This window comes from Canis lupus, chromosome 17, assembly GCF_011100685.1.
Source record: "Canis lupus familiaris isolate Mischka breed German Shepherd chromosome 17, alternate assembly UU_Cfam_GSD_1.0, whole genome shotgun sequence".
NCBI classification, from domain to species: domain Eukaryota; kingdom Metazoa; phylum Chordata; class Mammalia; order Carnivora; family Canidae; genus Canis; species Canis lupus.
In genome coordinates this window covers 13,353,617-13,377,685 of record NC_049238.1, presented here as the reverse complement: position 1 = coordinate 13,377,685, position 24,069 = coordinate 13,353,617, and the positions used below count along the sequence as shown (strand labels likewise).

The 24,069-nt window shown below is 42.1% G+C and overlaps 1 protein-coding gene across 8 annotated transcripts in view; it reads right to left on the bottom strand.

The window, feature by feature from the left end:
• Window positions 1–7,024: 7,024 nt before the first annotated feature.
• Window positions 7,025–24,069, bottom strand: part of KCNS3 (potassium voltage-gated channel modifier subfamily S member 3) — a 41,178-nt gene continuing 24,133 nt past the window's right edge. For 7 of the 8 annotated variants that reach the window (XM_038560830.1, XM_038560833.1, XM_038560834.1 and 4 more), the window contains exons 2-3: window positions 21,251–21,443; window positions 7,025–9,032 (exon numbers count right to left, since the gene is read on the bottom strand). In XM_038560830.1, the coding sequence (XP_038416758.1) occupies window positions 7,498–8,973 (1,476 nt within the window). In that variant the 5' untranslated portion in view covers window positions 8,974–9,032; window positions 21,251–21,443 and the 3' untranslated portion in view covers window positions 7,025–7,497. Of the gene's footprint in view, window positions 9,033–11,434; window positions 11,550–21,250; window positions 21,444–24,069 lie in introns of those variants that run through there. The other variant, XM_038560837.1, reaches the window with a different exon arrangement.

The following is a 24,069-nucleotide window of genomic DNA, read 5'->3' as shown; positions in this document are numbered from 1 at the left end:
GAGAATCCCTTGCAGCAACAGATTTGCTGACAGAATTTCTGAATCCATCATTAGCTGTTCAGAACCGACGTGGCTATTTCTCGCCAGCGCGCAGGGATGAATGCATGTGCTGTGCATGCTGACAAACATCTTTTACAGTTTATAAATACCACAGCACGTGCTCCCTACTCCAATGGGAATATATCCGGTTTGCTTGCTGCCGACAAGGCACAATTTCATCAGATAATTGCTACTGGAAAAGGAGCTCTGTGTGTGCTTCATACATCTGGCCTTACAGCGCCGTGGCACTTTCCCATAAAATGTATATTCACGTTGGTACTTGGCAGGATTCATTTAGAAAGAAAGCTGTGTTCAAATAAAGCTACACAGTGCTTCAGGAACCAAATGTTCTGTTCATTGATTTTTTTTTTTTAATGATGCAGTAAAATTCATCGTAGACACAAGGGTAGCTGCTTCTTCCCTTTGTCTTTCCTATCAAGGATAGAGGGCCTCATGATAGCTTCTTACTATGAAGTGTTTATAAAACATATGTGAAGCATTTTTACATCCTTACAACCATGAACTCATCGTCCCCTTTCCATACATTGAAAACCCAGGGCTTAGAAAAGTCAGATGGCTTCCCCAAGGCGGGTCAGAGAGACATAAACAGATCTGGAATGCAAACAGAGGTATTCTGCCTCCACATCCCGGGCTGTTTCCTTTCTTCAAACTCATTATAATGTCTCAACTACATTATCTATCTTCTGGAAACCCTTACATCCACTTAAAAGCTGCTCCAACATTAAATGTGGTTCTTCTATTTTAGATTTATATTTCTTAATGTTAAACTAGCTTCGTGTATTTTCACACATTACTAATTCATAAATTACTTTCCTCCTGACACCTGTAAATGTCTTGACAGTCACCAAATTCTAATTTCATTAATGTACTATAATCGGACAGAAAAATACCTGGTCCTACATAGGTGCCACCTGAGATAAGCCAAAAGGAGTCTTGCATTATAATAATATTTGAAAAACCATTTAGGAAGTGCATGCTGTGTGCCAGGCACTGCACAAGATACTTTATATATAGAGAAAATTTATTTATTTTATATATATTTTTTTAAGTAAGCTCTATGGCCAGCATGGAGCCCAACAAGGAACTTGAACTATGATCAAGACCTGAGCTGAGATCAAGTGTCAGACACCTAATGAACTGAGTCACCCAGGCACCCCTAGAGAGAGACTATTTAATCCTCATACTATCCCTGTGAGAAGGTCCGTATCAACCCCAAATACCGAGGGTCAGAGATTAAAGAGTTTGCCTATGACCACAGACAAAGCTAGGATTAGAACTCATTTGTCTGACACCAAAATGCATGCTTTTTTTTTTTTTTTTTTGCATGCTCTTATCCATTCTTCCTTTTTCCTAACCAACGTGATGCATTTGTATTAGCCTACCATTAAAATTAAGGCTTCTCAGTACTGTGTGACCTGGGTGGAGGAAGATGAATATTGATCTCCGAAGATATCCAGGTCCTACCTCTAGAACCTGTGAATGTTACCTTATATGGCAAAAGGGACTTCGTAGATTTGATAAAATTGGGGACCTTGATATGGGGAGATTACTCTGGATCCTAAATGTAATCACAAGTATCCTTAGATGGAAGCAGAGAGAAGTATTACACAGAAGAAGGTGATGTGACTACCGGGGCAGACAGGAATGATGTAGACAACTACGAGAGGCTGGAAGAAACATGGGACAGACTCCACTCAAAGCGTTTCTGGAACGAAAGAGCCTTGGGCAGCCCGGGTGACACAGCGGTTTAGCGCCCCCTTCAGCTCAGGGCCTGGTCCTGGAGACCCAGGATGGAGTCCCACACCAGGCTCCCTACATGGAGCCTACTTCTCCCTCTGCCTCTCTCTCTCTGTGTGTGTCTCTCATGAATGAATGAATGAATGAATGAATAAAATCTATCTATCTATCTATCTATCTATCTATCTATCTTTAAAGAAAGAAAAATAAAGAGCCTTGACGGCACCCTATTTTAGCCCTGAAACTCAGTTCAAACTTCTGGGCTCCAGGACTGTGGAATAATAATCTTTTGTTGTTTTAAGCCACCAAGTGTGTGATAATATCACAGCAGCGATAGGAAACTAATACTCAAGAAAGTTTCTTAAACTTTCTACTAAACCACCTACCTTCTTTGGATGTTGGCCAAATTGAGTACCACCTAACAAATACTTTCCTTTCGTTCCTGGGGGAGAAAAGTGAATAGGCTTGAAGAACACAGACATTCCTTGTTCGGGGGCAGTTAGCAGTTGATTCCACCTTTAATGACGGTAACACAAAGACAAATGAACTCTTAAGCACCGTTGGCAACACTTAGCTTAAACTAAGCTTTAATGTGTTCTCTCAGCCTCCAGAGATCTCTAAAAATTGAGGAAAGGGATGCCTGGGTGACTTTTAATCAAGAGTTCAACTCTTAAAAAAAAAAAAAAAAGAGTTCAACTCTTGATTTCAGCTCAGGTCATGCTCTCAGAGTCCTGAGATCGAGTTCCATGTCAGGCCCCAGGTGGAGTCAATGCTTGAGATTTTCTCCGTCTGCCTTTTCTCTCTCTCTCAAATAAGGAAGTAAGTAAATAAATAAATAAAATCTTTAAAAACCGAGGCAATAGGAATCTGTTTCACATAATTTGAGGGTCTCAGCAGAAATCATTAGTTCTTGAACCTCCCACTTCCCTGTGATGGCTTAACATATAATGTGTAGAATTCTTTTACCTGAACCAGGTGTTCAGAAATGCCAAGTAACTGGAGAGTAGCGGTTATGCAATACCTTCAAAGACTGGATATTGAAAATAGTATTAAAAAATGATTAATTTGGGGGCACCTGGCTGGCTCAGTTGGTAGAGAATGTGACTCTTGATCTCGGGGTTGTGAGTTCAAGCCCCACATTGAGCCTAGGGCTTACTTTAAACAACAACAAAAAAACTTGAAAAAATGAAATTGTTCATTTTTAATTTAACGGCATTACATTTGTGTTTAAATTTTTTTAAATATACTTACTGAAATACTTATGGATTAGATGATATGACTGACATCTGCTTCAAAATAAACTGGAGAGAAGAGGAAGTGAGTTGGAGAAGAAAGGAAATGAGTTTCTAATTAGTTGATAATGTTGAAGCTGGGTGGTAGGCACATGTAGTTACATGATGCTATGCTTATAGCTTTTACATATGCTAGAAATTTTTCATAATAAATTGTAGGGAGGGAAGAAGACAGAGAGGAGGGTGGAACGCACTGTGCTGTGTTCCAGTCTGGATTTGGTCTCTCTGGATACCTCCAGGTCCATGGCTTTGGGTAAGTCACTCCTCTTCCTCATCTGTAAACTGGGGAGGTGGACCTGATGACCTCCCAGGTCCCTCTGAGCTGTTCCATTCATGGCTTTACACAGTGTTTATCCATCCTGTGTGCCTTCTTTCTCAGCTCACCCCTCCTCTTTCCTGTGTTCCTAAACACTTTGGCATTCTCCCTGAGAAGGACAAACTAGCAGATGCCAACAATGACCAAAGGTTAAGCCACCGAGTGATTTTCAAGCAAATCAATTTTATGAATCTATTGATGTTCAAGAAAACTTTTACCCACATCTACCCTCCACCAATTCTAGGGGCCTTTGCTCCTCATGACCAAAGGGAAATAAATGACTCTGCAAATGTTTTAATAACCGAAATTTTAAAGCAAGCTAATTCTCTGTGTCCTCAACAGTAATAAAACCCCATTGGTTAGAAATCTACTGACAGAGAATAAGAAAAATTAAAATCTGTTTTTGCTATACAAATTTATAATGTAAACAAAGTGAGAGGGGAACTAGCTAATTTGCAGAAAAGAAAGTGCATTACATAAATGTCTGAGATAGAAAGGATTCCGGTGATTATTACACTTAAATCCAACCTAAGAAAAGAAGCTCAGAGAAGAGTCACCTGGCCTCCTGATGGCACAGCTGGTGAGCTCTGGTGCTGATAACTCCTCCTGAGGCTACCTGATGTCCACTTCTTCCTTAAAGTAGATGTACAGACAGGACCAGTCACAAGTTTGCCTAAGAACTTGAGAAACACCTTTTTGCTAACATAAGGCAAACCCCCTTAATATTTCACTGAATCATATTGGAGCTGCTGTGATTCTAGACAAAAAAAAAATGATGGAATAATGACAATTTCATATGGTGCAAATCATCCTTTTCAGAATGTTAGAAAAAGCTTTTCCAACACTATTAAACAACTCCATAAAATAGTACAGGAGTCTCAAAGCACAGAAACCCCACGATGATGGCCCACCATGACCCTCAAGGTGGGCACAATACTAATTGCCCCCAAATTCTAAGTTAAATATAAGATCAACACATGGGGATGAGCTCAGGCATATAAAAAGCAACTGTGACTAATATGGGCATAGTTAAACCTCCACAAGGGAAGAAAAAATGGGATAATCACATTAAAGATGGAAGATCCTTTAACTAAAGAAGGGTGTTGGTTGGCAGAGGGAGGGAAAGAGAAGTCCCAAAGGCAGAGGTTCACAGTGTCTGTGGCTGGGACCCAACCAGTGATAGTGAAGGTGTTCTCCCTAAAACTGCATCAAACTCACCAGGATCTCAGACTAAAGTTCCTGAATAGCTCAGGTGCCACCTCCTCCAGGAAGCTCTCCCTGTCTCTCACACCTATCCACCCACACACATACATGTCAGCTGACTAATTTATCTCCCCATCAGCCTACAGTCTCCCTGAGAGCAAAGACCACATGTCCATCTTTCATTCCCGTGCCCACCTACCCTGAGCACACACCCCAGTAAGCACTGGGGAAAGGCCAAGTAGAAACATGAGCAAGCTGAGACAATCTCCAGTGGAGGAGGGCTGAGAGGGAGAAAATCAAGGTTGGTGAGATAGGTCCTTGGATGAGTCAATGGCCTTCCAAACCACCATAGAACTGCTGCTGAAGACGGTAACACAAATCCGAGGACATGGAAGAGGTCACAGGGTACAGATGAAGAGTTTGAAAGAATTAAAAGAGAAAACTCTCCCAAAGTGGCCTGGTCCTGCTCAGTGAACCCCAGTGTCCAGGACTGATCACACAGCAACAGGCAGTGCCAGAGGTAGGTCGGGTTGGCCGGCTTCCTCCCCTGCCCCGCAGTCCCTGCTCCTCTGCCAGCCCCCCTGTGCCAGGGGCCTTTGGCCACTGACTCAACCCTCTGAGAAGGAACTTGCCATCTCACCATATGGAATGAACAAAAGGTGACCTGTATGGAGAGAGGCAGAAATACCATTGCTAGTCTGCTCCAACCATAAAAACTCAGGTGAAGTATGTAGGATTTTAGCCCTCCTTTAGGTCCTACCAGCTGAGAGACATTCCAGAATTCTTGTACGACCATAGTTTCCCACCTGCCACTCAGGTTCAAGGAGACCCTCACAGTCTGCTTCAGCTTCAAGGGCATTCTAGAAAACTCAGCTCTGCAGACCAACATGCCTGCTTTGTGGGTCAGCGAAGGACAGGTACAGAGCCAGCATTTTCCCCCTTTCAATTCACATTCCAGAAAAATCAAAGTCCAGCAGTTTGTTGCTCTTCACCCCTCCAGGTGAACTCTGTCCCGATGTGTCCTTAAATCTACTCCCCAACACAGTGGAAGAGGAGACAGCATGATGCTGCGTTCAAAGCACGGGCATCCCAGGGTTCTCAGCCTAAGTTCATTACTCACTGTGTGCACTGGCACCTTTCTTGCAAACCTCAGTTTCCTTGTCTTAAAATGCAGACAGTAATAAACCCTTGCTCACAGCAGTGCTGTAAGCAATCGGTGAGATTATATAGGTTGTGCGCTTACATAGAAGCTGATTATTATCATTGCTGTTGCCCTTATTACTATCATCATTACCAAGGTCATTGCTCGTACTATTCTTTTCCTATTCCTATTTCTATAGAAGCAGTCTTCAGCTACTTCACTACTAATTGGGAAATCTTTAATAAAACTGGATCCCAAATTCTATTGCTATGCTTCAAAACTCAATTTACGCCAACATTTGGGGGGAAAAGGAAGATTTTTCAAATGGGCAGGGGATGCCACAAAAGCATGAATAAACCTCCAGATTTAAAAGTGACTATAAACCCTGTTCAGTTATATCCGTCTCAGAAGGCACAGAAACGTTAAAAGGAGAGATGAGTCAGAGTTCTCTTCATCAGATAACCTACAGGCGACGTCCTTCTTTCAATGAAATGCATCTGCAAACATAGGAAGTTGGGTAATAAATCCACATGGCTTTTTCATTCAAAAAGATCTCAGGGAAAGAAACTCAGTCTGACAGCATGAGTTAGAGTCACCATACATCTCCAAAATTAAGATGTGAGCTAAATTCTCTCCACATGGGATAGAATTGCTCTGTCCCTGCTCTGGAAATGAGTATGTATGTTTTCTTTCATTGTGAGGGGCTTTTATATAAGATGCAGACATTACTGTCTCGAAAGCTATTTTCAAACGGTGGCTCATGTTATAGTTGGTGGCATCACGCTCTCCAGTGATTAAAGCTTCACTCCTCTGGCCATAGTTAATCACATCTGTGTGTGTGTGCAGCATTTCTCCTTTCTTCTACTCACTGAGTGTATTGCTGCCTGTGAGTGTGGGGGTTCACTCTGTTCTGCGTAATTTTCAGGTGATGAGATGTTATCTCAGCAGGAGAAATTATAAAATACAAAATACATCCCGGAAGTTTAACTGTAAGGGCACATGCTTCATTCATATATGCTACCTTGAGTATGTCCTAAACGTGTACATGTTTAATCAGTTTACACGGGACAGCCTGGTTTTGTCTCAGACCTGGTCCTTCTCCCTGCCAACTACCACCAGTCTACTAAACAAAAGAACTAGCCCATCATTAAGGTTTACTCAAAATCCAGAAAAGAACAGAAAAGACTCTTGATACTCCAAAGAGCATGTCCCTTCCAAACCACTTGTGAACATACTCAATGTACTTACTTGACATCAACACATACAACCAAGACATTCTCCATACTGAATTAGGCAAGTTTATTAGGCTTCTAGTTTCCATGTCTAGAACATGAACATGGATTTACATGCATTGTCTCATTTTGTGGATCTTACATGCATGTAGTCTTCAGTCAGCTGGGCCTTTGATTCTACTTGTCAGTAATTTACAGTTAGCTCAATGTGAGTAGATGACAAACACAGAATGATACAGAAGCCGTAGCAATAAATCCCACCCGATACCGTTTACCTTTTTTCCAAAATCCTATCACAACTCTCTTGTAAAAAATAAATTTCAGAACAAGGCATTTAATTCACTTCACTGAGAAAAATAAAGAAGATTCTATCATTTTGGAGCAATGAATGTCCAACTATGGCTGAAAGGTACACCCTGAGAATTAAATGATTTTAACGAACCCATTGAGGTTTATAAAGCTGTGTTAACCTAACATTAGGAAGGGACACAAGATAACAGGCACGAACGTCCCCGCTCATTTTGCTGTGCAATTTTCCAAGGATGCTGTGTTATAGACATCCTCGTTGTCTTCAATGCTCGAAGCATCTGTGGAATCGGGATCGCTCACCACGATTCCGACAGAAGAGAGACTGGTAATGAAGGCGTGCATCCGCTGTGCATAAATATCCCTAATGTTGAAGTAAGGTAGCTCCTGACACTTCTCTGGTGGGTCCTCGTTGCACTGGTCCACGTCAATATCCTTCTGCTTCTGGTAGTACTTGGAAAACTTGTTGAAGATAATGGTGATGGGAAGGGCCACCACCAAGATGCCACAGATGATGCACGTGCTGGCGATAAGCTTCCCGGCCAAGGTGACTGGGTGGGTGTCTCCATAGCCCACAGTAGTCATGCTGATGGTGGCCCACCACCAGCAGATGGGGATGCTGGTGAGGCTGGACGTGTGCTCATCTTTCTCCACAGAGTAGATGAGCACAGAAAAGATGGAAATGCCCACAGAGAGAAAGAGAAGCAGCAGCCCGACTTCATGGTAGCTGTGTCTCAGCGTGGCCCCTAGAGACCGAAGTCCTACCGAGTGCCGGGCAAGCTTGAGAATTCGGAAAATCCTCATAAGCCTGAGGATCTGGACCACCTTGCCCATGTTCTCAATGTCCTCACTCTCCTCCTCCTTGGTGTCAACGGCCAAGGTGGCATAGAAGGGAATAACGGAGACGAAGTCAATTATGTTCAGAGGGTTCTTCCAGAATTTCTTTTGACAGGGGGCAGCAACCAGCCGAATGGCAAGCTCGCCAGTGAACCAAGCGATGCACGCGATCTCCACGCCTTCCAGCACGGGGTCATCCACCTCCCCATCCTCGTTCTGGAACTCCGACATGCTGTGGACACACATGGCCACAATGGAGGCCAGCACCACGCTCAAGGACGAGATGGCAATGAGCTTGGCAGACAGGCAGTGGGCGGGGTTTTCCATTCGAATCCAGATCTTCTTCCGGAGCTGACCAAATCGCAGCTGCTCAAACTTCTCCAGCTCCTTCTCAAACAGAGACGACTCTTCGAAGGAGGAGTCGGTACTCACGTCGTTGCTCTTCTGGTCCCAGTCCCTCTCGTGGTTTTCCTCCTTGCGCTCCTGGTAGCGATTACTGCAGCAGGAGTCGATGAAGAGCTCGTTGATGCCCCAGTACTCGATCTCCTGGCAGAAGGAGAACACGCACAGCTCCTCCATGACGTGCAGCTTCCCCGTGTAATAAAAATTCAGGACGTATCTGAACAAGGAGGGGTTCCGATCGAAATAGTACTCCTTGTCGGCCACGCTGTAGTCATCACACAGCTCCAGGATGGCCTCTTCCGAGTGGCAGGTGAGCAGCTTTCCCAGTCTGGTGTGCGGAAACCGCAGCAGGGTGCTTTGGTCCACGGACTGCTTAAAGCCCCCCACGTTCAGGTTGACAAGTTCCTCGTCTTGTCCGGGGCGATGGAAAAACTCACCAAACACCATGGTGGATACGGGAGGCAGGGAGCTGGACGGGAAGGGAGATGAGGCAGTTCACGCTGCACCTGGAAGGAGCACAAGACGGCATTAGCACTGTCCCACCGGGCCTTGCCAGGCTTATTTTTAATCTGCCCTTTCCGGGATGATGGGCTGCACGGAGAGCAGAGCAGGAAAGGGGACAAAAAGACAAAAAAAGAGTAAGGGATACAGCATTATGCATTCGGACTCGGAGGAAATCAAGACAAAACAGGTTGTTTTTCAAAAACTGGGCTTGGGAGATCCATGGTTTTCGGAAACAGAAGATTGCCAGATTATTTTCACGAACCTGAATTCCTCTTTTTTTTATTTTGCTAAGCATCTAAAAGTTACCACCCGCCTCCCCACCTCCCCCCCCTAAAAAAAAAAAGCAATGCATGGATCACTTACACAATACAAGCATCTCCAGTCTCAAGCACGAGGCTTCTGCATTTGGGAATGCTCGGTCCAGACGTGACAGGCTGGTTGCCGCCTGGCTCGTAGCTCCCCTCTCCCTGCGCCCAGGGCTCAATCATGCACCCTCACAAACAGCTCTCCCCTCTGCTCTGACCCCCACCCCCAACCCACGCATGACTGGGGGCTCGGCTCCTACAGCTTTCCCCTCTTCTCCCATGTGTCACTCCTTTAAGAGAAAGCCCTATCCCTATGTTTGGATGCGGACAATCAAGAGGATATAATTATCTCCCTGTCCTTAAGTCCCCTACATCTTAAAGATATAGTTACACTTAATGGGATGGTGTTTCAGGTACTTCCACAGGGAAGAAAGTGACTTGGGAAAACCTCCATAAGTTAATTGCACTATCAGTTTCCTGACACAAACGGGCTTCTCTCCCACCTGCTTCCTCTCTTCATAGACCGTCCCCTACACACTCCCAATTGCTCCATAGATACCAATTCTATACTGGTCCAGCCCATACTGCCTGTTTCTAGTTGTGACACAAACTGGGATGCACCAGATCTATTTCTCAGAGAGAAAGTAATAGCTTTTAACCATCACTCAACACAACGGTGCTTCCTCAGAGCAAATGGTGCAGATCAAAGGTAGGAGATTGTCAAATACTAAGCTCCTACAGGATACTATTAGATGCTTTGTAGACATGATATCATCTCATCCTTCTAACACTTTACAGAAGGTGTACAGAAAAATGGATACTCAGAGAGGTTGAGTCAAAGATCACAGGATAGATAAATGGTAGAGTCAAGATTTAAACCCAGGCTTGATTAGCCCCAAACCCATTATATTTCCACTACATACTCCCTCTCCGCCACTTTCTCCCGGATTATAATCCAGTAATCCAGTGTGGGAAGTGCTATAACAGAAATGAGGCAAGCAGCTTTGGCATTTTTGAGAAAAGAGCATTGACCCTTGTTATTGGTTATATTTGGCTCAAACGCTAAAGGTTCAAGCAGAGTTGACCACATGAGGGGAAAGGGCATTCCCAACAGCGGGCAAGAAAGGGTGGACAGAAGCCAGACTGGGAGGAATCATGTATATCAGTCTACAGAGTCTGGACTTTACCTGTAGGCAAGACCACTAAATGGTCTTAATCAGTGATTGAACACCGTCTTCTCTGTGACTGTGACCTAGAAAGAACTGCTGACGGCAGTGTGGGAATTTGCTGGGGGGGCAAAGGCCAGGGTCAAGGAGACTGGGCTGCAACAGAACAGATGAGAGGAAGGGAGAGGCCCCAACTCATACAGCAGTGGTGTGTATAAAGAAGTGACAAAAATCAAGAAAAGTTTCTAATGTTGACTCAGCAGTACTTGGTGACTTGAAAAATAGAACAGGAAAGTGGAAAGGCAAATGGAAGATGCATTTTCTACTCTGTGCAGGTGGCTGATGTGGTGACACGATCAGAGGAGGCAAAAAAGTCAGGAAGAAATTTTTTGCCCCTATGCTTATGAAAAGCCAAGGCTATAAGCGAGACAAGAGATTCCACCTCTGAGGAACACACCAGAGGACACAGCCTCAAAGTCCAGCCCTCTGTCATCCACCCGAGTAGGAAGCCTACTGTCACAAAGCATGCATGGACATTTGCTCTCGAGACACTAACTGAATGTGTTCCCATGAGTGTGTTCCCATGAAACCAGAGACCATAGCAGAGCTTGACATACCAGTTAAAAGGTTTGCTGACCTCTTCAAAATACTTGGGTTTTTTTCTGCCTCAGCTTTCTATTTTTAGCTAGATATCTTCTTTGAAGGGCCTAAATCAGAGCTCATGTCTTGGTCCAAATATTTATGGAACCTCAGATCCCTGAAAGCAGGCTTGTGCTCATGGCCAGTATAGTAGTAAACCGTTCCAAGGAGCTAGTTTTAGCTAAGCTGGCATGAAGATTTTAATGGACATTTTCTTCGGGTGGCTTATTTTTCATGGCGGCTATTCTGGAGAGCCACAGTGATAGAACACCAGTGTCTGTCTTCATGACCCACCTGCAGAAGATGGTCTCATAATCAGAGAGTGTGTCATCCATTTCCTGGGCACCCTGCAGTCACTTTTCGAAAGAACACTGTTATCACCCTTCATGTCAGTCTTCCTACTCTGTCCTCCTTGCTTTTTAATCATTCTATGCTGGTGAAAGAGAGCCCACTATGAGGCCCATTCATGTCACAAAGTCTAATCAGAAAAGCAATATACATCATAAAATAAGGGGCTGCTTGTTGTGGGGCCTTCAGCAGAGAGAAAAAAGGAAAGCATCTCTGGATCAGATCGAATGCTTGAACTCGGTGTCCAAGCTGAGACTTTCCAAGGCATGGTGGCCAGAGGCTGAGGTTGGTTTCCTTGCCTGTGTCTATCCCACAGGAGCCGACAGGGGGCAGGAAAGAAGGAGTTCCACCTCTACCTTCTGTAGCTGGGTTCCCCGGCATGCAGACCATTCCTTGCCAATTACAAACATTCCTTCTGTCATTTGGCCCTCACTACCACCCTGGGATTTTGCCAATGAGGAGGCAGGATCAGAGGAGATGAGTGGGCATAGTACAGCTCTTAAGGGTTAGATCAGAGGTGCAAGCCCTACCGACTCCAGGGCTTCCTACAGCATGCTGCCTCACACATCCAAAGTGACATAAAGAAAGAAAGGCAGATACTGAGCATCATTATTTCTATGATTCCTATTTCAGACCAGCATCTATTTAACAGCCATCCATTTACTCCTATCCAGAAAACATTTACTAGATCAAAGGTATATTTATACATACCTATGTATATTTATGATATATACGAATGACACATTTATAATTCATTTATAATATACATTTCTTTATATATGTAAGCATATACATATTTATATGTGTATTCATAAGTACATAAATAAACTTTAAAGACATTACAGCATTTTCTATATGCATGTTCATGTGATCTGTAATCCAAAAATTGAACTGCATGCTCTATTAATGAGTCTGTGGGGAAGCAGGGGAGAGAACAGGGGCAGTGGGATGCAAAATGAAGGAGAACCCTTTTGGAAGAGAATGTGGAGGGGAATTTGACAAGCAAAACTGTATAGGCACTTACCCTTTGCTCCAGCAATCTCTCTTCTAGAAATCTCTCTCAAAGAGAGACAGACAAAAATTCAAAACACTTGCATAACTGGAAACAATCCAAATATCCATCAATAGAAGACTGGCTAAATAAACTAGGGTCTATCTCTATATATGCAATGGAGAGATTTCTAGGATATATTACTTAAGTAGAGGGAAAATATGTGCGTATATATTCATCCATATACATAAACATACGTATACACACATACACACATGCTTACAAAGAGAAAAAGAAACAGCAGAAGGACAAATTGAAAATGAACAAACTGCTTCCCTGTATGGGAAGAGGGGGAATAGGGTAGAGGCGACAGTGTTGGAAGCTGGACTTGGGAATCGTGTAAATGTTTTACATAATTATGAAACAAAATTAAATAAAAAAGAAAAAGACAATCCCTAAAAATTTAACATTGCTGTGTATCAAGTGGGTCATTAACCTCAGAGAGATAAATTATTTGCAGATTTTTAAAATATAATTTTAATAATTTGTACAGCCATAGTGGTATACATTCCTAGGACAAATAAACCACAGAAATCTTGAGATAATTTTAGTATTCATATTGGTATAATTATTCTACAGCTTTTCTGCACACACACATAGGGCAAAGCAAATAAATAATTATGTTTATGTTATGAAGAACCTTCAAGGTTTTGAGTGCCAAACTAAAGAAAATACACAAATATAAAAATCAAAGAAATTAAATAAAAATCCAGTGATCCTAAATTTGAATTGGAAATAGCATTATTGGGGCACTTGGGTGGCTCAGTCAGTTGAGCATCTGCCTTTGGCTCAGGTCATGATCTCAGGGTCCTGTAATCGAGCCCCATATTGGGCTCCCTGCTCAGCAGGGAGTCTGCTTCCCCCTCTCCCTGCTTTTGTGCTCTAGCGCTCGCTCTCTCTATATATCTCTCCCCTCTCCCTTTCTCTCTCCCTCTCAAATAAATGAATAGAATCTTTTTTAAAAAAGGAAGAAAGATGGACAGCCCAGATGGCTCAGCGGTTTAGCGCCACCTTCAGCCCAGGGCCTGATCCTGGAGACCTGGGATGGAGTCCCACATCGGGCTCCCTGCTTCTCCCTCTGCCTGTGTCTCTGCCTCTCTCTCTCTCTCTCTCTCTCTCTCTCTCTGTGTCTCATGAATAAATAAAACCTTTAAAAAAAGGAAGAAAGAAAATAGCATTATGGACTGATAAATTAACTTTTCCTAAAAGAAAATTTTATTTTCACTGAAAGAGCCTAGAACAAAGTGAACAGCTCTAGGGGATGCTGTGAGGCATCACTTATATCTCCCCTTTAGGACTGAGCCACTCATTCTTACACCTGATGAAAGTGTTAATAGCAAAGGGCTCTCAATTAAATCCCTCTTTGGGAATCACTCTCAGCCAAAGAGAGCTATCTTGCCCAAGGTCATACTCTTTTCTCTGGTTAGTTCATATCCAGTGACTTATGTATATGAGGGGGCTGTAAAGACTCAGCGCCTTTTTCTCAAGGTAGGAACCCAGCTCCAGAATTCCCAGAGGATCAACTAAGATTTCTGATCCAACCTCGTCACAGTTCAACTCTTCTCCTTGCCTGATTCTCCTTCCTTCATTTCTGGCTGGTATTGGTCCCAAGGGCACCTCCTAACAAACCTACACATAAATCTCTGCCTCAGGCTATTTCCCTGGGAACCCAACTGAAGAGGCCAAGTCAAGAGCAATGAACATCTCAAGTTTGTGCAGATTGGAGCATTAAAATACAATTTCTCACTAAAACAAGGGCTCCTTAGAGAAATAGCCAATCCCTGGTCTGGGGTAAGAAATACCCAAGATAAGCCTGGCCTATCATGTTATATTAGAAAACAAGGAAGCTATCAACAAGGACAGGGAAAGAATCAAAAGGACTCAGAAAAAAATTTTTTAAAAATCTCCGATGGACTGGACTATGTCAAATATGTTAAAATCTCTGAGTTCATAATAATATTTTTTTAAAGAAAGAAACAAATACATTGGTCCTCTTTGGGGGCTATTAGAGTATCAACTCACTCTTCTGGAGTGTGAGGAGAAAAAAAGAAAATCAAACATTTATCCTGTTTTCCTGTATGAATTATACCTTAGAAGAACCATATAGTAGTTAAAAAGGGAAATTTTTCCTTACAAAAATATTCTAATAACTCAAAAATAATAGTAACAGAAACAATTAAAATAGTATACTAGAAAATATATATTTATATTGAAAAACACAAAGAGTTTGAAAGTAAAAGCATGAAAATTGTAATCAAGAGAGCAGCATTGACTATACTGATGCCACATAAAATAAAATTTAAGACAGAAATTATTACCAGAGCCAAAGAACATTTTATAAAAATAATCAATTGAGAAGACATAAAAATTATAAATATAGATGTACCCAGCAATTAAGTTCCAAAATTCTATCTCTATTTGTAGATGGCACGATCATGTATACAGAAAATCCTATGGAATACATAAAAAATATTAGAACTAATAATAAAGTCATCATTGTTGCAGAATATGAAATCAATATACAAAAATCAATTATATTCCTATACACTAGCAATGAGAAAGCCAAAATATGAAATTTAAAAAACAATTCCAGTTATAATAGCATCAAAATTTATTAAGAATAAATTTAACAAAAGTGGTAAAAATTTGTGCCAAAACTACAAAATACTGTTGAAGGAAATAAAAGAAGACATAAATAAATGTAAAGACACCCCCGAATAGCTGTACTCCCCAAATTAATTAGATTCAACACAATTCCTATCCAAATATTTGCTGCCTTTTTCTTTTCAGAAATTGACAGCTGATTATAAAATTCCTATGGAAGTACAAGAAACCCAAAATAGCCAAATAATCTTGAAAGAAAACAAAGTCAGAAGACTCATACTTCCTGATTTTAAAACCTGCTACAAAGCTACAGTAATTAAGACAGGGTAGAGTTGGCACAGGATAGACAGGTAGATCAAGAAAACAGAATTAAGAAATCCAGAAATAAGTCCATATTTACAGTCAACTGATTTTCAACAAGGATGTCAAGACAATTCAACAGGGAAAGAATAATCTTTTCAATAAATGGTATTGGGAAAATTGGATAGCCACATGCAAAAGAATAAAACTGGATGCCTACCTCACATCATATATAAAAATTAATTTATCAGTTGATCAGAAACCTAAATATAGATGCCAAAACAATAAAACACTCATAAGAAAACACAGGCATACATTTTTGTGACCTTGGATTAAAATGACTTCTCAGATATGAAACCAAAATCACAATGCAATAAAAAGAAAAATAGATAAACAGATTTCATCAAAATTAAAAAATGTTGTGCTTCAAAGGACACTATCAAGTCAAAGGACAAGTAACAAGAAAATGAAAGGACAACCCCCATGATGGAAGAAAATATTTGCAAATCATTTATCTGATAATGATCTAATAATAATAATATAAGCAATTTACTATAATGCAACCATTAGTGAGGATATGCAGAAATCAGGACCCTCCTATATTATCCAGGGTAATGTAAAATGGTACAGCCATGTTGGAAAACAGTTGAGCCCATTTCTGAAAAAGTTAAACACAGAATTAGCATATGATCCGACAATTCCACTTCTAAGCGTATTTCTGAGAGAACTGAAAACATATGTTCAAACAAAACGTACACATTACTGTTCATGGCAGCATTATTCCTATTAGCCAAAGAGGGAAAACAACCCAAATATCCACGTCCATTAACTGAGGATGTTGTTTTGTTGATCCATTCTATCCATTGAATGGATAGAATCTTATTTGGCCATAAGAAGGAATGGAACACTGAAACTACAAGATGGATGAACTTTGAAAACAGAAGACAGACCAAAAAACGCCACATACTGTATGATTCCGTTTATATGAAATATCTAGAATAAGCAAACCATAGAAAACAGATTAGCGGTTGCTAGGGGTTAGGAGGAAGAGAGACTAGGGTGTGACCAAATAGGTATGTGTTTCTTTTGGGGGTGATAAAAATGTTCTGGAATTAGATGGCTGTACAGCTTTATGAATATATTAAGAACCACCGGATTATGCATTTTATAAATTTTATTGTAAGTGAAGTATATCTCAATAAAACTGTGATTTTATTTAAAAAGGATCCCAGCTAATGAAGAAGGAATGAGAGAATTAAAATCTCTCTATTTTGCAAGTCATCAGGAAATAATGGACGTAGGCTGCTAAAACCCAGATAAAAAGCTGATGGGGCACTTTATCACAGCCACATCAGAATGACAATACCCCAGCCAGCTGATCAAGCCTCAAGTAACAGAAAGAAACAAGACATGACATGCCTCTTGATGGGAGTTTATATACACAATTCTGCAGAATTTCAACAACAACAAAAAATCAGGCCTGAGTTTTATGGAGAGTCTAGATCTGCCATTTGAAATCAGATAGAGATTTCAGAGGAACATGTGCGATGAAATCCACACAGCAAAATCCAGACTGAGGGAAAACTACAGGACAAACAGCACAGACCAGATAAGCGACGTACCAAATAGATCCAATGTGTGGGCTTTGTATGAATCCTGATTTTTAACTAGCCAAATGCTTAAAAAATATATATAAAAACAGGGACATTTGGGTACCAAAGAGATACTTGATAAAAGAATTATTGTTCATTTTTCAATGTGCTGATGGTATTGGCATTCTGCTTTTTAAAAGAATCCTTATCTTTTGAAAATATATACTACAATTTTACAGATAAAATTCTACCACGTTTGGGATCCATTTCAAAATAATCCATGAAACGGGGGTGACAGAGCCAGGAGGTAGGGGGTTGGGGGGCGGTGGGGGAGATGTATCTGTTCATACAAGATACGGTCATAAATTGATCACTGTTCAGCTGGGTGATGGGTATGTAAGTTTAATGTATTAGTCTCCCTATTTTTGTACATGTTAAAATTCCCCATCAAAACTGTTTCAAGAAAAATTTACTAAGCCTTTTTTCAGGCCACGTACTGTAGTAAGTGCTTTCTTATGCACTACTGTCCACCCTTGGATTCCCAGCAACCCAGGCAGTACCCGGGCACTAGGAGGCGATGAGAAAGCATCACTGAATGAACGAATAATTTCTTTTAATTCTTTAACAGTCCTAAGGGGTCAATCTTATACCCCATGTTGCAAAGAGGGACATTCAACACACAGAGTCTGACCAACATTATCTAGCACTCTCTCCACTATGCCTCGAATATGAGTCCTTCAAGTTTTTTAAGTGGGAGGGGGGCTGATCTTTGAATTTACCTCGTTTTTCATCATCCTTATTAAAGAGTGCTATAGTCTTTAGTAGGGGACTTGGTATCAGCATGCTGAGGACTCATGGGGTCTCCAATCAGGTGTGTCCAGGAACACAAAAGGCATGGGGCCACCAAGTTGAAAAATCAAATGCTATTTTCATTCTTTTTCTCAAGAAGATCATGGCTCACCATGCCACTCTCCCCTGCCTACTATCAACCCAAATTACTCATGGCGCAAACACTGTATACTGTATTTGGCCACCTTGTGCCTCTTGGTGTTTACAGGATTGAAAAGAAAAAGATGTCAAAAATCCAAGATATTCGCTGGCAGCTTAAAAGAAGAACTGCATTGATCTACTCCCCTCCGAGTGGCACCCTGTAAAAGGCTTTTTCAAAGCCATTAACCTCTTACTCACCTCTTTGTAGTCCACTTCCCTCCCTTTCTGCTTTATGCTCTCCAACTCACTTAAAAAATACTCTCAGAACTGTGTCTTTTCAAGGCTGACAAATATACATGCACACGTGTGCCTGAGTGGCTCTGCTAATGCTCTTGCTTTGCTCAGAAAAGTAACAGAAGCCTAACAAATGCAAGTCGGTCTTTTGATTGGTCAGAACCACCTCTTTCCATTATTGCATAAATGTAAATAAAAACCTAGACACCTTCTGCCCTCCCACTTGTCCAAAATCTGCATTAATCCTTCCATCAAATAAAAAAAAAAAAAAAAGATACGGCATTTTTTGGAATTAATAGTGCCACCTTTTTGGGACAATCTTCTAAGAGCTGCATTTCATCCCATTAAATTTAAAAGAAAAATAACTAATTTTTTTTAAAGATTTTATTTATTTATTCATGAGAGAGAGAGAGAGAGAAAGGCAGAGACACAGGCAGAGGGAGAAGCAGGCTCCATGCTGGGAGCCCAACTTGGGACTCCATCTGGTCTCCAGGATCACGCCCTGGGTTGAAGGTGGCACTAAGCCATTGAGCCACCCGTGCTGCCCCTAATGTTTTTTTAAAAGGGTAGGTCATGTTAAATTTTATTTCTACCCATGGCACGTGAGAATATTCCAAACAAAACCAAGCAGATGTTGGGGTACCTGGGTGGCTCAGCCGGTCAAGCATCTGCCTTCAGCTCAGGTCATGGTCCTGCGTTCCTGAGATCCAACTCTGCATGGGGCTTCCTGCTTAGTGGGGAACCTGCTTCTCCCTCTCCCTCTCCCTCTGCTCCTCCCTCTGCTTGTGCTCACTCATACTCTCTCCCTGTGTCAAATAATAAATAAATAAAATCTTAAAAAACAACAACAACAACAAGCACATGTAAACAGAATTAGATATCTAAAGTCAACCCACACCCATGGACAGAGGTGTTCCCACCAGGCACCTTCTCCCCATGCACCGGTGTGGCTAATGTGTAAGGAAAAGAAAACCTTAATGACAGGCCAGAGAAGAGCAGAGAGCATGGCGAAATGTCACTGGCATGGCATAGCCCACTCTATGTGGACTTAGACACAGAGATGCTGGTGTTCCCTGGTTCAGGCCTTCCTGCATCAATGTTGTTAGAGCAGCTAAAATAGTGCAATTCTAGGAAATGAAGGTCTGCTTATGAGACATCTAAAAGGTCACGCCCAGAGCCAGCATATAGAATACATGAAACTGGGCAGCCCGGGTGGCTCAGCGGTTTAGCGCCGCCTTTGGCCCAGGTTGTGATCCTGGGGACCCGGGATCAAGTCCCGCATCAGGCTCCCTGCATGGAGCCTGCTTCTCCCTCTGCCTCTGTCTCTGCCTCTCCCTCTCTCTCTTGCTCTGTCTCTCATGAATAAATAAATAAAATCTTTAAAAATATATATTAAAAAAAAAAAAAAGAATACCTGAAACTTCCAAGAGCCTTCTGGAAAAGAGGCAGCTCTCCTCACCTGGAACAGTATTATGATAGTAGTCATTCCCTATTTAGTGTGGCTGCTCCTCCCTAGAAACTCCAGGGATCCTGTCATTTATACAGCTCATCTCCAAGCAGAGGCCACTTGGAAGGCTAAGTGACTTGGTGAGGCAAGTGGCCAGAAATCTGCCCTATTTGTAAAAAGCAAAAAATCACAGATGGAGGATTTCCAACCTGAAACAGGAAAAATGTGGATAGACCACAAGAAGGGAGCCTTAACTCTCCTGGAGGTACCCTATAAGGAGTCACGTTATATGGAGGAACCCACAAACACATGCTCACGCTGGTGTCCAGGGGAGGGAGTTTTGGACAAACCCGCTTCTTCACCCCTCTCATCTTCTCCCAACAGTCCCCAGTACACAATTATTTTAGCACCCACCATCAGATAGTATAATGTTTTTACAGTTCTCCTTAACCCCCGACCCCCCAGGTCTGACTACTGCTGTCCTTTATACCCTCAGCTGTTCGATGGAAGGAATCGTGTATTGCCACCTCTACAGTCTCAGCCCCATATGCTAATTTCTGCCATAATCTAGTGAAAGATACTCACTTTTGTCCAGAAGAATTAAAAGGCTATCACTATTTTTGTCAAAAAGCTAGCAGAATGATCTGGACCCAACAAAGTGAAATGAAATGCTTCCAGCGGCGAAACAAGGAAGTTAAACAAATGAAGCGGGTTGGTTGGGACTGTGGTGAACTATCCAGAGGCAGAGGCCACTCAGTACCAGAGTCCTTTGCGGGAACCGAGAGCCAGTACACACGTATCTCACCTTGAAATCCTGATTTTTATGTGGGATATCTCAAGTTTAATTAGAATTGATCTGGGACGTGCAGGTCGCTCAGTCAATTAAGTATCTGCCTTCAGCTCAGGTCACGATCCCAGGGCTCAGGGCTGGGCTCACATCAAGGCTCCCTGCTCAGCGGCCAGTCTGCTTCTCCCTCCGCCCCTCCCCCTGCTTGTGCTCTCTTCTCTAACTCACTTTCTCTCTCTTAAATAAATAAAATCTTTTTAAAAATTTTAAAAATCAAAAAAATAATTAGAATTGATCCAACATGTGTTCAACATTATGTGGCCCAGACAAAATGTGTCTCCAGGCCAAGTACTTCCAAGAAGCCCACAATCTGTGACCTGAGCCAGACTTACCCACCTGGCTCCACGGCCCATTTTAAGCCAGAGTGACTTAAATGGACACGAACGAAATCATATCACAATTAACAGTAGTTGTTATTTCCTCAAGTTGGAGCCATAAATGTCAGAAGGGGAGGTGGGCAATGTGGACCACCGAGTCTTCCATAGCAGGCTTGGTGCATCCCCCAAAAGAATCCAACCTAATCCTTCCAGGCTGGCTTTCTCACCTTCTTCCTTACTCGTCTGCCCCAACTGCCAGTGAATTTTAGTCAGAATAGTCTCTCTGATGGGTGACCTTCATTTCTGTCACTACACTGTAAAGCTCATTCTCCCTTCCGATTAATAATGGTGCCAGAGGAAAGGTGAGTGGCAGCTCTTACCCTTGTGGTGTCGATGTCACACTCCCTGCCCTCATCCTGTCCAGTAGAATGTCCATCATCATCCAAGAAGCTCCGCCCTTTTTCCCTCACGTATATGTGTGGTGCACATAGGCATTTGGTGGCCAGAAAGAAGAGAAGAATCCTGTTTTCTGGTTGTATCAGCCAAAGCAATCACTGGGAAATCCACTCTCACCTGCAGAGAAAGCCATAGGTCAAGTTTTAGCTCCAAGGAAGAAACACATCTAAGACATTTTAACACAGACTCAGTGATCTGGGCATTTTACTGATTAGACCCATATCTTAGAGCCCCATCTCATCTCAGGGAGGGTGTGTTCCTCTCTCCCCATGGAACCATCACTCTCACTGGACACATGGATAGGGAGCTCCAAGACCTGACTTGCAATTGCTCTCAGGCTTAAGGACTCTTAAGTCATGACCACAGTGGACACTTGGAACATCTCCACTGACCCCAAAGCCAACAAAGCATGCAAAGATAAAATAAGGCACTGGAATTAGGACTACAGTCATTCACTTTCCACATAGTTTCTCCTAGGAGTCTTATTTTTCCCAGCTAATTCATCAAGGATATACTTATAAACCTCTAAATGAATACATTTTAATCCATTTCAGAGACCAAGTTCTGAGCGTGACTGCCCTAATAGAATTAACACTGCTGCTCTAATTTGAAATCAATAGGTTTCAAAGGCTGGCCAAATTCGATTTTGTCTTATTTGTCCATTGTTGTATTTCACAGATCAGAAATGACTACACAAGCCAGATCAGAGTCCTTAGGTGAAACAGGTGTGTGTCCATGGATGTGTGTGTAGTGTGTATGGGGGAGTGGAGGGGTGGGCGGGATTAAGCTTGTACGAGAACAAAAGGACAAAATTACATTTCTCTGTCTGAATAAATTAAGGAAAACAAAAAGTTTCCAGTTCCCAACAAGGTAAGCCTTGCCTCATGTCAATCCCTTCCCATAGATTTATACTAGTATCTAAGCATCTCTCCATTGATTTTCATGTTTTCCAATCAATGCTAGATCCTAAAGGGGGCCAGGGGTGGTTGGGGAGGAAGAAGAAAAGATTGATTCCAAGCTTCAGTAGGAAAATGAAGGAAATGCCTCCAGCTATGTCAGTCATTAAGCAAACATTCATTATCACTAAAGATATGCCTGGAACTATCCTAGCAAACAAGATGCCGTGCCTGCCCCCTCCTCCCCACTCCAGGAGCTCCCAGGCCCAGCACCAAATGAAATAAAAAGGAATGGTATCCTACCAACATCAAGGGGATGCGATAGAAAGGGAGTAAAGCAGGAACACACTGGTCCCAACAACGGCCAGGGTAACCCTTCAGTGCATTTTCACCACTAATAATAACAATGAAAGATTCAGAAAAAAAAAAAAAATGCAGCTCTACGCAAAGTAAATTTCTGAGATGGGACTCTGAGCAGAAGAGGTAGAGAAATCTCAACAAGGATAAATAAAATCAATTCAGGAACTAAAATCCTCCTCCTTCTCCTCCTCCTCCATAAGCTCCCAGCAACACATCATTGGGTCAGTCTCAAATATTTGTGTTCCACTGAAACACAGAAATGCTGCTGTGCCTTTTTTTTAAAGGGTAGAGCACACATGTATAGTCTTCCTTTGCCTATCAAATACCTTTCCAAATGTAACACATTTTAAGGGAAGGTAAGATTAATCTGGCTGGGAGATAATTAATTAACTGCAAACAGCTTTGATACGACTATATTAATTACTGAAGAAAAAAATTAATGAAGTACTTAGGCTATTTGGCACTTCTAAGAAACCCTAAGCATTGTTGGGCACTGGCTCATCACAGAAGGGCTGGCCCAGGGACAGGCTGTGAGGTGAGCCAAGTGTATTTTTTTTACACAAACTGGTACCTAGTGGGCCTCCATCAATGTCTGATAAATTAATAACATACCTGGCTGCCCTTCCTCTCCGCCCCCCCCCCCCAAACTCAGAATGCCAATGTTCCACCTCATTTTCCACCCCTATGACTCCTGTCCAAAAAAACCTAGATTTCTGGAAAAGATGTAATACCAGTCAATACTTCTCGTTGTGAATTTATGTCAATTCACACCCCTCCTAGGGCATTCATTCTAAGGGTAATCTTTCTACATAAATGACACCAGCATTTTCTGAGTCCCTACAATATGTCAGGAACCTTCCAGGAGTTTCACACACCTCATCTCTATTCTCAACCACTGAAAGTGCGAACTGTTGTGATCTCTATTTTATGAGTGGGACATTAAGCTCAGGGAAGCTATTTGTCCAAAGTCCCAAAACTGATGGGTGCCAGAGCCAGGATTCAAACTGGGGCAAGTCTGCCTGATTTCACTCAGCACAGAAAATCAACTTTGATCCATTAATTACTGAAGAAAAAAAATCAGTTGTTGGGGAAAGTTAAGGATTTTCCCAAACCAGCAAGGCTTTGGGAAAGAAAAATGTATACATCCAACGCAGTATCCCCTTCCTGCTTTACAATCCCACCAAATGGTTCCATGATCTATGTTCCTACCACCCCTATCAGTGTGTAACTGTTCCAAAGAAGACAGTATTGTTTGCAATTTAGTTAGGTTTCTGACTTTGCTGGTGATTCAGCACATCAGGTTCACTTAGCCTCTGTAGAATCCTCTTCATGATAAAAGGGGGCCCCCTCTGCGGCATCCTTCCGGTAGGCCCTCTAGCGTGGCTATACTTCCTGGTGGGTTGCCTATAGCATTCAAAAATGTACAAAATGACTTGCTCCATTATTGAGAGGGAAAAGGTGGAGATTAAGTGGCATATTGGCCTCTT